The sequence below is a fragment of the Anguilla anguilla genome, chromosome 14, assembly GCF_013347855.1.
Source record: "Anguilla anguilla isolate fAngAng1 chromosome 14, fAngAng1.pri, whole genome shotgun sequence".
Taxonomy (NCBI): domain Eukaryota; kingdom Metazoa; phylum Chordata; class Actinopteri; order Anguilliformes; family Anguillidae; genus Anguilla; species Anguilla anguilla.
This window is the reverse complement of record NC_049214.1, coordinates 8,154,604-8,170,952: the sequence shown is the minus strand read 5'-3', so window position 1 is coordinate 8,170,952 and position 16,349 is coordinate 8,154,604. Positions and strand designations below refer to the sequence as shown.

The 16,349-nt window shown below is 41.8% G+C and overlaps 1 protein-coding gene across 4 annotated transcripts in view; it reads left to right on the top strand.

Moving 5' to 3' along the window:
• The window catches only part of LOC118212185 (synaptic vesicle glycoprotein 2C-like), a 49,273-nt gene extending 36,522 nt beyond the window's left edge, over window positions 1-12,751 (top strand). For all 4 annotated transcript variants that reach the window (XM_035389845.1, XM_035389844.1, XM_035389846.1 and 1 more), the window contains 7 exons: window positions 12-122; window positions 577-665; window positions 5,548-5,712; window positions 6,360-6,493; window positions 8,253-8,456; window positions 8,890-9,049; window positions 9,643-12,751. In XM_035389845.1, the coding sequence (XP_035245736.1) occupies window positions 12-122; window positions 577-665; window positions 5,548-5,712; window positions 6,360-6,493; window positions 8,253-8,456; window positions 8,890-9,049; window positions 9,643-9,826 (1,047 nt within the window). In that variant the 3' untranslated portion in view covers window positions 9,827-12,751. The remainder of the gene's footprint in view (window positions 1-11; window positions 123-576; window positions 666-5,547; window positions 5,713-6,359; window positions 6,494-8,252; window positions 8,457-8,889; window positions 9,050-9,642) is intronic.
• Window positions 12,752-16,349: the final 3,598 nt, after the last annotated feature.

Sequence of the window (16,349 nt, the reverse complement as noted above, 5' to 3'; positions counted from 1 at the left end):
TTCCCTCACAGGTGAACAGGATTAAAACCCCGAAGCAGATCGATGAGCTTGTGGAGATGCAGTCAGAGTCTGCTAACCCCGTCTCCAAGGCCTTATTCAGGGTGAAGACTGAGCTCCATGGGGTGGGTCTCCATGAAGACACTCACTGACACTGTGTCCCGCTCCTGTTCATTCTCTTTACCAGAACCATTCAAAATTAAATAGTTTTAAATGCTCTCCAGCATCCTTTTTTCAGTGTAAAGATATCATTGATGAAATTGATATTCCAATTGCTTGACAGTTATTCCAGTACTATGCATGTCTAGTTTCAATGTGTATTTGAGAGAATTTGTTTGTGACCAAACTGTCTTTTGATGTAATGGCTTCTGTATGCATGCAGCAGTATGTCTAAATGTGGGACAAATGGCTAGTACATTTTGGCCATTAAGAGTATGACCTACTTAAATATTTGTGAATGGAACAGTTTTCAGACTCTAAAGAAAATGTGTTCTCCATAACTTACCTGGTTAAATAAGTAAATTAATGATAATGACCATTCATACCGCGTACGTTTAACATATTTTTGTCTTTTTGCAGATCTGGTTAACGTTCTTGAGATGTTTCAACTATCCAGTGAGAGATAACACCATCAAACTTGCTATTGTATGGTTTTCTTTGTCTTTTGGGTAAGAACAACTAACAATACGATTATTTATGATGATTATTCGCATATGTCCTCTTTAGAGGTAATGACTGTTTTGCATATGAACATTAGTGGCTATGCTGATAATATTTTTATTCATTTAGGAATATCAGGAGATTTGCATAAATTGCACTAGAATTTCCAGATTAATTTAACAATTTATGACATCACTTCCCTTTCATTATTGTAGTGAGGGTTAGGATGAAGTGATTCCAAGACATGTAATCACTTCATTTCATTACTATGCCCCAGTTGAATGATATAACTGAATTAGGCAAATTGGGGGATCAATCATGATTTAATGGTAAATTGAGGTATTCAAACCTGAGCTGAAGATTTTAAAGAATAAAATTTTAAAGAATTAATTAATTCAGCCTGTGGTTGAATGGCCTTACAGAATTTAATGCCTGGGGAAGCTGGTAATAAAAAACACATAGTCCTGGAAAATATTTGTGGCAAGTGTTTCTCTGTGATAGCATCAGCATAGCCTGTTTGCTGAAAGAGTTATTATAACAGTGGACAGGGGGAGATGTCAGCCTGTTCATCTTTAATGAGCCATTTAACATGTGACAAAGCTCTACGCAGGGTAGACTACAACTACCATGCTCATCTCATCTCAGGCCTGTTAAGAAAGCATGCCATAATATTTTAAAAACAAACTATATTTACAGCGTCAAATTCTACAGTTTAGGATATATTGTCTTCAGTCATGGATTACCTTCAAGGCTCTAACACAATGTGAATCCATATTCCAAAGATAAAATTTTAAACACTATTGATGCCGAGCAGGAGTGTCCAGTCTTTGCAGAAAAGGGCCAGTGTAGGTGCAGATTTTTGTTTTAGCCCAGCACTAAGATTCTAGCTGATTCTACTTATTAGTTAATTAGTTGAATCAGGTGTCACAGTGCTGGGCAAAAACAAAAGCCTTCACACCCCTTTTTTCAGATAAGATTGGACACCCGTGGTGTAGAGTAGAGGATTAAAGGAACATTGACTCCCCAGCTTTTGCTCAATGTTCCACTTTGTGCCCAAGAAGAGAAATTCCATTGTTCTCTATGCCTGATAAACCAGTTTACAATCTTGTGAAATAATAATTAGCATAGCTTGAAAAGGTATTGCATATCCATATTTATGTGTAACTGTGTGTTTTTCCATTCCACAACCTGGCAGAGCCTTCAGGCTTTTTTTCTTCCTTTTTGCTGAGGATGGCCCTTTTTTCTCTTCCTGCCCTTTGCACGCACATCCTGAATATGACATGCAGCATGATGCATATGGACTTTGTTATAAAATGTTTTTTCTTTCTTTTACACTTTAGTAAAAAAAAAGAATAAGAAGGGCCTAAACTTCAGAGATGGAAGGTGAAACTCAAAGGCTGAAAAATGAGTGGGAAACTGCATTCAGTTCATAAGTGCTTGCAAAAACAAAATACAAATCTGTTTGAACAGATTATGCAGGGAAAGGTGTTCTCAACTCAAGTCAAATATTATGCTGTATTTAGTCATTTTCAGATTTTCAGCATGCAGGTACAGAGATTACAGACACAGTATAAATGTATCTACTCTCATCCTTCTCAGACACTGTTTTTAGCAGATTTACCTTAGAAGCATCCCATAATTCTGTGAGGGAGAAGCAGCTGGGACCAGTAATGTAATATGCAACTTGACTATCTGGAATTGGGCCAGGATTGTCTCAGCTCTGAGCCCAGTAGGACTGCTTCACATTAATATTACTTGTGCGACTGTAAATTTCATTCTTCAAGGTGACTAAAATTGTTTTTTACAATGCAGTATTTGTAAAGAGTCGGTAGTAGTGGCGAGCCAGAAATAGTCTCCTCCTCTGGCAGGATTTAGCGTGAATGAGTGTAAAATTGGATTCAGGGACTGAGAAGAAGTGTGTGCGGAAGGCTGTGGGGTAGTGGTAAAATTTATGAACCCTCCCTTTTCTGTCCTCATCAACTTTGCATGGCTTATTTCCAGCGGACGCCCGCAGTGCACTCTTTAGAGGGGTGGCGCCGTGGAGCTTAAGATCCGACTTCATCCGTGTTAATCCCCGCTGAGCCACGAGAAATAACAGCAAGAGATAACCTTTGAGAGTTAGCGCATGAGACGGGCTCTTCCCTTGTTTAACGCCAGGGGTCCGGATCTTAAGACTCACTGTGTGCTCTGCTTGCGCGTCACCGGCCCTGCCCAGCACCGACCTTCGCGCGTACTAGCAGCACCGACCCAATACCACGACTCACTGAGCCTGGTAGGAGTGACACGCACACGCAAGCCCTGCCCCCTAACACGCCCACGCCCACCCCCAGAGAGGCAGAACACAGTCAATTAAACCGCAAGCAGATGTCTAATTTGTGTATCCAGTGTAATTCCCTGGAATTAATTATGTTCTGGTGTCGGCCACCTGCGTTACCGTCCCAGGATGGCTGGACTGCCGTGATTAAATAAAACCTAAATCGGGACTTTGGTTCCTGTTCGTTGTCCAATGCCAGCCCGGTGCACCTCTGCCACGCACTCCGGAACGGCGTCTTTATGTAAGCAGTGAGCCGTTGGTAGTGATTAGATGCATTGTGGAGTCACTGTGGCTAGCTCATCACTTTAGCTGGTTTCGCATTTTAATCACCCTTAGTCGAGTAAAAACTTGACATTTCAAGCATCAGTTTGAATGTTTGCAGATTCTGATTCTGTGCATTCAGCCCGGTCAGACTGTTCTTTGTCTGACTGGCTGAACGCACAGAATTATGATCTGCAAAATCAAGCAAAATCCATACAGCATGAGAGGGAGCAAGTGTAGCATAAACTGCTAAAACATGTCATCGATGCGTATACAGAAAATAGGGGAATGTGCTCCGCTGACAGATGTGTTAAAAGGATTCTTCTACCAATGAGAAGACAGTCACTCACCAGTTTAGATCATGCTGAAATTTTAATAATAATTTAATTTAATAATTTAAATAATTGCATTCAAGAACAGTTGCCCTTCACGTTCCATGCATTGTTTATCCATATGCCAATGAAAGGAGGCAGAATAAAGAGAATTCTCACCGTAGCGAATTGACCAATCAGATGTACTGGCATGCAGTTATGTGCTTATTCGTGACAAGGCAGGGCCTCAGGTCACAGTTTTCCCGTGCGATCCGTCTGTCCCCAGGAACTATATTAAAAACCAGGGGAGCGGACGCTCTGTCCCGCTTGCCTGGAGTCTGGGGACGCTATCAGCCCATCGCACATCCTGTTTATCCTCCCGCCTGTTGCTATGAAGACGCGTGCCTGGCCCGTATCGACGTGTTTTCATCTCGGCATCAAAAGGGCTCCAGCCAACGAGACCGATCTCACTGTGCGTGCCGGCGAGCCGTGGGTGGCTTTTTAAATGTAATAACTTTAACTGTAGCCAAAGGCAAAGAGCCGTTAAAGCATGTAATTATGCCGGGCAGGCATGCAGAGGGGTCTACGAGAGAGTAAAAGCCAGGAGTAGATGTAGTGGATTTAAAGCGTCATAATGTAAATACAATAACACAAAACGTGACGAAGTTTTGAATGAAAATATGATTTTATCACCATTATAGTGACATCGTGTGTGTTGCTTTGCTTTGATAACTTTTAATTATGCTGCCCCATCACATCATTAATGTGAAGCCATGCCTTACTGGAAGTTTCCTTATCTCTCTATGTAGCAGCAGTGCGTAACTGCTACTCATTAAACCAGTGTTGGCTAATAAGTACTCTCGAGGACAGTCATTTTTTGCGAAAGAGCACCAGCTGCTTACTGGTTTTTTGGTGCATGAAATTATATCCTTGATTATGATTATTTCTGCTGTTTATGTTTGACCCCAAGATTTCGGTAAATATCATGACACCTAGCGTGAGACTCTTATGTAGAGAGAGAGAGGCTTTAGGCACCAGGTGTACTGTCTCCGTTCACGTGTTTCTTCCAGTGGTTTCTCATGCAAATGCATGATGGGCAGAGCCTCTTTGATGTGTGATTGTGCTGCAGGTGTGTGGTGGGATGAGCACGGGCTTCGCTGTCCATGGAACTGAACTGGCAGTGCCCATCCACCCTCGTCCTTGCCAAATGGTTCTGGCCTTGTGCCTGATCGTTTGTTTTATCTTTCATCTTGCGGTTGCATACTGTAACTCACACATTAATGGTGTGAAATTTCTGCATGGTTAAATTCAGCTTCCTCTGTTCCATACTGGGGCAAATAATTCATTTGTTTCCAGGTGGTAGCAAAAAATCAGCAGAAAGGAGAAAACATCTTTAGTTCCTCCTCAACACTGGCAGCTACACCTTATCCCTGCCAGGCAACAGTCTGGCGGTTCTGGTCCTAGTCCTGAGAGAGTTAGGTTTTTGTTGCCCAGGTTGTCTTGCCATGGGGGTGGAGCAGGAGCATTTAAAACTAACATATCTTACCTGTATTGATCGCTGATAACTCAACGAGATCATGATTTAAACTGGCACCTCTTAGGGATTTTCTAATTGTTATTAAACTTCATGTTACTTGTTTTATAGTTATTGCTGTTTTTCTACGAATTAAGCCACTTTGGATAAAAGCATTAACAACTACATTGGAAAGAAGAATAATTCAATAATTTTTCATTACAGTATCACAGCTCATACTGTATCATTAATGTATTATATTATTATGTATATTGCTTTAACATCATGCAAATTCATACAATGCATTGGACATGTGTTACCAAAAGTTCTGTGCATATTTATGCCTTCTATCAGGAAATACTGTCCATAATCATTGTCTTTGATCAGTGAGACTTAATCCTCCAAATGTTATGAATCATAATCACAAATGCTGCCCAACACTTGACAGTGACATAATTTCCCTTTCCTGTTTTGTCATGACATGGGTACAGGTACTACGGACTCTCCGTTTGGTTCCCTGATGTCATCAAGCACCTTCAGGAAGATGAGTATGCCTCCAGGGTCAAGATGCACAACAATGAGCGTATCGAGGACTTCACTTTCAACTTCACCCTGGAGAACCAGATCCACACCAACGGAGTGTTCATCAATGACAGGTACTCCCTCTGTTATCTCTGCCCTGTCCAGGAAAAAAAATGTTTATCTTCCTCACCCTTCTCTTCAGTTTCTGCCTTTTTGGTCCAAAACGGGTTTATATTCAGCATTTAAGCTATACCTCTGGCTGAATATATGCATGCATTCAACCATTATAGAAAATAAAGGTACACATAGAAGATATATGTGCCCATCGTGTGTGGAGAACAATGTATGCTTGTTGTTTACAGTAAATAGATTATGGACATGATGTTAGATTGCTAAATGCAAAGAGTAGCTTCATTTGAAGAATTTAATCAGATATATATCTATGTGGTATTGGTGGGTATTTTGGGACATCAAATATACCAGAGCATTGTTTAGACAATAAATAAAACAGAGAAATATTTATTCTACCTAACCTCTGGAATCTTGACAAAGACTGTAAATTCTGCTTGGCAAATATAAGCCCCCTGCAAGAACACATCAGTTACGTAGTATCTATGATACATAAACAGATTCAATGGCCAAGCAGAAGCAAACGAAGTGCCTGAGTGTGCAGTAGACATGAAAGCATCCACGTTACGGGAATAAGGGTATGCTCTTGCCATGACCTTTGTACAAACTCTTCTGCTTCTTGGGCCTGTCTAACTCACACCCTTCTGTGCAGATTCATCCACATGAAGCTCAAGTCGGTTACCTTCATCAACTCCACCTTCCAGGACTGCTACTTTGAAGATGTCACGTCAGTGGGCTCCTTTTTCAGGAACTGCACGTTCATCGAAGCCTTTTTCTACAACACTGGTGAGTCCATGGAACATATTCCTCTCTCCAGACATCTCATTGTACTTTAATGACTTTTGCTTTCCCTTGGTGTGTTCAATGTAGTGTGGGATGCTGGGTTGCTTATTTTATATCCTTGAACTCAGTTCACGCTCTCCCCTCTGCAATGATCCAAACTCTGTTCTTCTGAGCCCACCATTTGGGGGGGGGGGGGGGCTGGCAGATGGTGTGAAAATATCCGTAGGGGATTTGTTGCAGTTAATTTGAAGGTATTGTCTCCGCTTTGTAAAAATTAAACACAATTCTTGTACCATGCCGGAAGTGGCCCATATCCTGAAAGAATGTTGAGCTTAAAACAAAAGCACAGAATTCAACATTTGGTATTTAGGTAATGTGTAAGTAACAAGACAATAGTCTTGACATACAGTACAGAGTGAAAAAGAGCTTTATTTTTTTACATGAGTTTCTTTAATTAGCATTGATAGGAACTTTGCCAGTTAATCCATACCTTATGGCAGGAGAGACCAGTGTGGTGAGGGGGAACATGGCCTCTTATTCTACTCCCAACATAATTAACAACAGCTGGAGAACCAGAGGCTGCTTGGAGGGTTTCTACCTCCTTCGTGTTTGTGGAGATGAGGCAGCTTTTTTTTTAGTTTGAATCCTGAATTCTCTGCTTCTCTTTAGTGCATAAAAACAAAGTAAAGCGAATAAACAAACTGTATTGAGCACTCATTTATCTCCTCTACCTCAACAGTCAAAAAACTGCACAAACTGTGCCTAATTGCAGCATCAGTCTGTCGAGCTCTGTCCTCGTCCAGGAGACAGGCGGCTAGACTCAAAGTCACCGGGCCTCACTTCAGTACGAAAAATTGAACAGAGTAGGGGAATGATTTAATATGTCCAAGCACCATGTAGTGCAGGGTGACTGTACAGAGAAAGCAATGTGCTGCTGGGGGGGAGGGGGAGGAGTTGACGGTCTGGAGATGGACGCATTGCTGACGTTAGAGAAGACGTAGGCGTCTCTGGTCCCTGGGGGCTGTAGGGGCGCCCAGGGCTTTTTTTTTGCTGACGTAGGCACGGGCCCTGAGTTTGAAGGGCTGTCCCGGGGCGGGGGAAAGCGCAGGAAGCGAGCCGCAGGTGCGCGGGGCTGGCAGGGCCTCCTGGGAAACGGCCGCCTCCGGGTCCGCGTTTCCACGGTTCCGGCGGGACGGGAGGAAAGGACGGAGCAGCTTTTCCGTAAATACGCCGGCTCTCTTTCCCCTTGGCTTCCCTGGGACTCGCCCCCCTCAGGCCTGCACTTTACCCGGTCCGGTCCTGCCCAGCCCTCCTGGCACCGACGTGGCAGACTGGCAGGCAGCGTTTGCGAGAGACCCGACTGCCGCCCGGGCTGTGGTTCCCAACACAAGCGGCACGTCTGCTCGTGGAGTAAAAGGCTGAGGTGCGAAGAACACGCAGCGCAGAGAGAAGGCCCAAAACTCTGATCAAAAGAGAAAAAAAAACTGATCAAAAGGTTTCAAAAGGAGAAAAGGTTTCTCAAAAAAAGCTTAAAGCAGTTAGCATAGCGTGGAAGTGCAGAATGATGTGTCAGAACTCATGGTCTCTGCCATAAAAAACTGTACACCCAGAAAAAGGTCTTTCTTTCAGTTGGAAACTCCAGATTGGAAAAAAAAAGGTTTTTAAAAATGGGGTTATGAAAAATGAAACTCAACTGTGTCAAACATTTGCTTGTTTGGGTTTCCTAAGCCAATCCCCCTCTGTCTTTTCCTTTGGGCCACAGATATCGATGACTCCAAACTGATCGACACGCAGGTGATAAACAGCTCCTTCCACCACAACAAGACGGGGTGTCAGATGACATTCGACGACGACTACAGTGCCTACTGGGTGTACTTCGTCAACTTCCTGGGGACACTGGCTGTCTTGCCGGGGAACATAGTTTCTGCATTGCTCATGGACAAAATAGGGCGCCTGACAATGTTAGGTAAGGCAGCAATTTTTAGGTATTAGGCACAAAGGAATTATGAATTTCCTGTATAGAGGCTTGTATACAATCAACATTTGTCCTGAACTTTGTCCTGTCCTGTTAAAAGCAAATGATCTCTTTTTTCTTCATAAGCACGAACATTAACATAAAAATGAAACGAATATTAAAGCCTGAAATTTATTGATAGTAAATTTTTGGGACAAATGTTGATTGAATCCAGACCTCTGTATTTGTGTCTAGGAAATAGACTTCCCCCCACAAGAAGGAAGGACATGCCTTATCTGATATGCTAAATTTGTTTCCTTCTCGGACGAACAAAATGGCACATACAGAAGCGAGGTTTTTAACACCTCCTGAAAAGTCTCGCTGATGACAGAGGCCACCACAGCCATTCACTTGTGTAAGTGCTGTCTGTCCGTGCTGTCTCCAGGCGGGTCCATGGTGCTGTCAGGGATCAGCTGTTTCTTCCTGTGGTTCGGGACCAGCGAGGCCATGATGATCGGCATGCTGTGCCTGTACAATGGCCTGAGCATCTCTGCCTGGAACTCCCTGGACGTGGTCACCGTGGAGCTCTACCCCACGGACAGGAGGTAGGACTGCGCACCACTCAACGCGCTGAACGCAGCTACTGCACGTGTGTGTGGCGTTCGCTGATATGCCCCTCGGCTTCCCCGAAGACATGTTTGAACTTGCTTAGAGGATTGTGGGCTAATGATCCTGATCGTTCCTGTTCAGATTTTACTGCTTCCTGCTGCAGAGTACCTCAGTTTCTTACAGATCCATGTAATTTGCCATTAATAAAATCATGTGCTTAATGTCACTTAATGTGATGCAACATAACAATAATTTCATTTGCAATTTTAGTCAAAAGCAGAGCTCACAACAAAGGAGGTTAATTCATTTAAGGCCAGTCCCCAGAAATCCTTCACTACACAGGGGAGTGTAGCTCACATTTCGGGCGGCAGTGTAGTATAATGGGTAAGGAACTGGTCTTGTAACCTAAAGGTCACAGGTTCGATTCCCAGGTAGGACACTTAACCAGCATCGCCTCAGTATATATCCAGCTGTATAAATGGATGCAGTGTAAATTCTATGTAAAAAAAAAATAGTTGTGTAAGTCGGGATCAGAGCATCTGCTAAATGCCTGTAATGTAATGTCTCTCTCTCTCTCTCTCTCCTCCAGGGGTACAGGGTTTGGATTCTGTAACTCGATGTGTAAGCTGGCGGCGGTGCTGGGCAACCTGATTTTCGGATCTCTAGTGGGCATCACGAAAGCCATCCCCATCCTGCTAGCCTCCACGGTCCTGGTGTGTGGGGGGCTGGTGGGGTTGCGGCTACCGGACACCAGGTCCAACGTCCTCATGTAACCCCTCCGGGTACACAGGGTGCAAAAGGCTCAGACTACACCTTTTTTTAATTTTTTTTTTACGTGTGCCAATTTGCTTTATCATTACGACCTCAAAGCCATTAAGCCTAGCCATATGTCGATGAGTGAATCAGGCCAAGACAAAGTGGCAGGGTAATTCTGAGTCAGACACTTCACTGAGTCAAGTCCCGTAATGTGAGATATGAGTCAGCGGTGGTGAAATATCTGATTCCAAACAGTTTTTTTTTTTACTGGAAAAACTGCTGGTATATCAGATTATTAATATAATAATCCACCCATCAGAGATGACCAGCTGGAGGGGGGAGATAAAAATGCAGGCTAACAGGGGAGCTTGCCTTAAGAGCAGAATGACACATCTCATGCTTCAGTCTGACAGCAGTGTGATTTATGTCTGATTAAATATGATTACCAGCTCTGTGTTACTGGATTTACTGCTATAGACAGAATGATAATAATCCCCATTACCGTTCTAGTTGCACAGTGACAATGATTGCATTATGGAATTATGTTGTTTTTTTGTTTTTTCAATTAATTTTAACTGTTAGAGTAAGCAAGTAATTTATTTGTTGCAGAGTGCTTTTTTGTTTAGCCTTTTTAGATATTGCCACAGCATTTAATGGCATTTGTTCAATAGTGTTTAAAGTGTGGATTTCTGAGCCTTCTGCACCCATTTCAGTTCTGAGAATATAAAGGCCATAGAAAAATATGAATAGTAATAATTATTGTTGTGCAAGTGACTTTATTGGCAATCACATTTCTAAATGAAAAAAAAGCTATCAGTTTACATTTTCTGCTTTTCAACCAAAAGTTAGCAGAAATCTGAATACACGTTAAAAGTAGTGTATTATAATTATCTTTAAGGCTAATGTAATATATCCAAGTTCAACATTAAGTGCTTTTGATTTGAGTTGTGTTACTTTTGATTTGCTAATACCGTGTAAGGAATTCACATCATACAATTGCCTTTCAGAGTTGCTTGCCATACTGCTTTTGAGTGTGCATCCTTTAAAAATAATACTCAATGGCCTTTTTGAATGTTGTGCCTCTCCTGATCTTCTGTCCAGCATATTGTTATTGGAAGTAGCCCTCCATGGTAGTCTGTCTTGGTGCTTTTCTTTTACTCATTCTCAGTCCATGCTACATTAACGTTGGTGATAGCTCTGGTGTGCATGTGTGTGCAGACAGCTTGGTTTGGGACCTGAAGTGAATGACTGCTCTCATACAGTGTGCAGTTTTAAATTTAGCAAGGCCTAACTGAACAGATGGAGGTATTTTCTGCACTATTCCAGTGTGACAGCATGCGAAACGTATAATGCAAGTTGGTTAAATGACAGCTCTTGGTTGAAGTTTTTCCAGCAATACTACTGTAAAAAAAAAAAAAAGTGAGTGTTGTAAGAGATTTAGACTTTTTTGGGAAAATATAGGTACATACAGAAGTATAAACTACAGTAGCTACATCTAGTTTTTATTTTGGAACCGGGACTCTTCTTTTTGAAGCAGGGACTTTTTGTACGGCAAAAATTAAGAATTTATTCCGTACATTACGAATCATTTAATGCACTGCTCCCATGCCTTTTCTGCTCATTAACTCAATAGTGTGCATTTTAATCTCACAAAATGCTTGGCAGATATCACAATCCGTTTGAATTCTCTCAGCCAGTCGGGTATATGTGCTGTTGCCTTCTGATTAAAAAAGAAATTCATCATAGACCCCATTTGTAGGCTTTACCTCTCTGCCACAGTATTACCTTTATGGAGCTGGTCTATACATCACGTTAATTGCTCCTCTATCCACCAGGTTGTTTGTAGTTTCTTGTTTAATAGAATTGTAAGCCCTCTTTTTGTGATTAAGCCTGCTATCTATCCATTTGTTTTTCAACACTTTTGTAAAGGACTCATTGTCAGACGTATAATAAGCAGTAAATGTATGTATAAATGTTAATATTTTGGACATTTGAACCATGTAGTTTGCTGATTTTTAGTTGTTTGATGATATGTGTGCAAATCCTTCACAACCCTGTGTTGGTCAAAAGTAAGCTTGATATAGTTAGAGCTCTTGATTTGCTAGCGAAAAAAGCCATTCTTTTTTAGGCCTGATTAACGTCAATCCTAAGTACACCTCAGTGATAAGGGATAGATAAAATACATATCATTAAAAGATTATGGCAGTACCTTTGTTTTGGTGTTTTGGGTTGTATGCCCTAATATGGCCGGTCAACTGAACTGTGGCAGCATAACTTGCCTTTCTCATTTTAGTGGGGAAAGAATGTTAATTTGCGTTTGTGTGTGTGTCCGTGTGTGTGTGTGTGTATGTGTGTCTGTGTGTGTGTGTGCGCGTGTGTAAATACTGTATATATTATTAGATGTTGATTTTCATTTTGTTCATGTACACCTTTTGATTTACTGCCATGTTTCATGGCTGGCTGCTGGGCTTGTGGCAGCATGCGCAGCTCCAGTGTCGGCACTGTTCCCTCCGTGTTCACTACTCTCTGTGTCCAAGACAAGCGCAAGTTAACACACTCTGCTACTACACGGGATAAAAAGCAAACTTGCATGTATGTACTGAAGTCTTTGGGTTTGTGTTCAGCTTTGTGTTCTCCGGTTCTTCTGACAGAAATTTCGAAAAGAAAAAAAATGCGAATGTACCATTCTTGTGAGCTCCTTAGTGTGAGGTGGTTGGTGAGGTTTGTTTTGAGTTTCCAGTCATCGTGCAAGGGCATGCCAATCATCAGAAGGCTTTGTGGGCAATGCAGTTCTATACTTTATGTGAAGGTGTGCATAAAAGAGTATATCTGCCAAATAACTGTCTGACATTTTCAAGAGAGAAAGTGATAAGTGTGGTATAAAATGTATAGATGTGGATGCTGCTGAGCTCCACGTGTATTGAATAAAGTTATGTTCTCTATATATGTGTGGTGTTTGTTATTTATCTGTCTTTATTCTGTTTGTCAGTATACACACATGTATGTTACTCTCTGAAACATGTCTTTTAGGGTAATTAACCACGTGCAGCTAATGCTACTGATTCCAACTGAGAATTGAACTGGTATGCATATGTAATTAATGAATTTGCATTTAATTTTCATTTTTTACCAACAATATCGCCATCTTGTGGTGGATCGTATTAAGTTCAATTCATTGTACTTCTCACTCGTTCTTTACATCATGGGAAATCACACTGTAACAGTGTTCAATTAGGGATTTGGGTTAGAGAAAGCTCTGAAAGTCCTAACTTGTATGTTAGTTTAACCACAACAAAAAGAAAATATAAGGGGAAAGTATTTTTATCAAAGGAACACAGTTTTTAGAGCTTTTTGCACAGGAAATCTCACGAGAGAAGAGGCAAACATGGCGCGCTCCTACTTGCTAATATGCTACTGGACTTATAACTGACTAATGACATGAGAAGGATAAAGATAGAAGGATGTGTGTGATAAGAGCCATCCTAGATTGGGAGTACTCTGCGTAGTAGTGATAAAGTTAATCCAGGTACAATAAACAAGATATGTTTTTTCAGGCTGCGGCAGAAAAATGGCAGGGACTGAGTGGTTTGTAGAGGAATGGGGAGTTCATTCCACCACTGGGGAGCTACAGTTGAAGAAGCTTCATGGTCGGGACGAGCGAGAACTGTTCACCCAGATAGCAGGAGGCGAAAGCCGCCCTGCTGCAGCAGAACGGAGTGGCCATGCTGGTGGGTACGGTTGAATCATGTCCTGTACATAGGAGGGGCCTGTCCTGTTGGCTGCAGTGCAGGCCAGAGTCAGGACTTTCAACATGACCCTGGCTGCAACCGGTAGTCAGTGAAGTTATTTCAGCAGGAGAGTGACGTGAGAAAGGTTTGAAGATTCCTCATGAAGTCTGGCAGCAGTGTTCTGAATCAGCTGTAGTGGCTGTATGGCACAGGCTGGTAGACTATGCTATTACAGAACAATATAAATCACAGAGGGCTGCTCTGTGCTTTATCCACATTTCCATATTAATTGAATTTTCCCTGTAAACAGTAAAAAAAGAAACGCAGTTGAATGTGTGGTACTGTTTGACTGCAGTTGCTAAATTTGGCAGGTCTATTTCACAATGTGAATTACGGTGTAAGACCTCACAAAACCCTGTGCATCACATGGTGACATCACCAAGCATTATCATTCATGTGAAACATGGAAGCTTGGCCTATTTAATATATATATTTCAGTATAAATGCATGCTCTCACTGAAACAACATCTAGATGATTATGACATATATATATTTGACAGTGATGAACTGATATAGGAAGTGAATTTTGTTTTGTCATATAAAGAGCAGTGACTGATCATTGGCTTGGCCCATCAGCAGACACCAGGAGGGGCAGACATTTAAAATTAAAGATATTCATTATATGTATTTATGAATGCTCTTGTTAAAAAATTTCTATTCTCAAATAAATTTTATTCATAGCGTGGCAAATATGCTTCTCCCTTGTGTAGCGGTGTTCCCGGCATCTGGAATCCATGAAATCTGCCTCTTGTTTATCCAGAGTTCTGACGCTCACTTGTTTTTCCATCTTTTATCTCTCCCTCCATCCCTTGCACTCCTCCTCCACCAGACGGGTAGGTACGCCCGTGCCATTTCCTGGTCGTCTATGTGGCCGCTGCCTCTCTGATCCCCCACAGTGACGGTGGGACCTGCCGGTGATGGTGATCACAGCTGGCATCCACAATGTCTGGATGGCAGGTGCGAGGCCCTTCTGTCGGCTGCCATGGCGACACTCTGCTCATTAACTCGAATCCTGCTTTGATCCTGACAGGGACACAGGCCTTAAGGTATTTCCACAGCACCTGCTGGGGTTTTATGGTGCCACCAAATTCAAATGTCTTTTTACGATGACCACTACTACTAGTAATGCTGCTACTACTACCACTACTACTGCTACTGCTACTGCTATTATTAGTACTACCACCACTACTACTACTATTACTGCTGCCACTACGACTACTATTACTGCAACTACTACTACCACTACCACTACTACCACTACTACTACTATTACTGCTGCCACTACGACTACTATTACTGCTACTACTACTACCACTACCACTACTACTACCACTACTACTACTATTCCTGCTACTGTTGCTACTACTACTACTACTACTACTACTACTACTATTACTGCTTCCACTACTACTACTATTACTGCTGCCACTACTACTACCACTACTACTGCTATTACTACTACTGCTGCTACTACAATGACTACCACTACTACTACTACTAATATTATTATTATTATTATTATTATTATTATTATTATTATTATTCATATCTGACCCTACAAATACATCTGGGCTAGTTGAAATGACTCAAAATGACAAAGAACTTTTTTCAAAAGAGCCACACATTCCTGTTCAGGCACTGCTCTTGTGGATGGGCCCCACGGTTGGGTGATGAATCTGGACTGTGTCACTGCTGACTGTAGCCAACACACATGCTGCCCAGGGAATGGAGGGTTTCAGTCAGCTGGGATGACAGCATTTGATTGTGTGACCTCTACTGGTCAACTGGGAAACTGCAAGTCCACCTGCTACAGAGCAAGGCTGTGTCAGAAACAGCTGACTTGTCTGCTATTGAATACATAAGGTTACATAAGTCTGCTCAATAGTAGGCAAGTAAGCCATTTTGGAAATGTTCCAAGTAAACCCAGAGCAGAAAACTGCTGTTGCAATGTTCCCTATGGGTTCAAATTTTCATGCTGCTTGCACTGTTGGCCGCACCCAATCAGGACAGGTATTTTGCCTCAAGTGTCAATGGAAAAATATCTGTAATGCCATCACTGATTTAGGTGTGGTCAGCAGCGCAACCTAGCTGAAGATTTCAATCTACAGTGAGTGCTGTAACAAGTTTTCTGTCCAGTGTTGACTTACGCTTTAAGCTTTAAGCTTCTTCCTCTGACTCATGTGCAAGCGAGTCTGACTGTGTTGAGGGGCCGGGGGGGGGGGGTGGGGGGGGGGCGGTCGCGTAAGCATGAGAAAACCATGTACTGTATTATTTACATTCTAACTTTAGAAAAAAACATTGCTGATCTTATCAAGTAATTTGGATTAAAATGGGTTTTTCAGAATATCTTCAGCATCCAGAGGTGGGAAGAATACACACATACAAGCATTGTTACTTTAATGAAAATGTATTAAAGTTAAAGTAGCCCTCCTAAAAAAAAAAAATGACAAGGACTGAAACACAGCGGAGACTGCTCAGAGGAGGATATCCTGCCATGTCAACATTGTATCCATTGAAATCTGTTAGAAAAATGGATAGTTCACTTCATTAAGTTTTTTAAAATTGTATACCAAGTTGTGATTCATATGATTTTTGACATATCCTAATCATACAATGTCTTGTGTCTGGACCAGAATCACAAAATGTGAAACACATCACATTTATCAAGAAACCAAATACATGTTGTATAAAAAGATAATGTAAATGGTGCTATATTCATGATGATGTAAACTAATGCTGACATATACAGTAT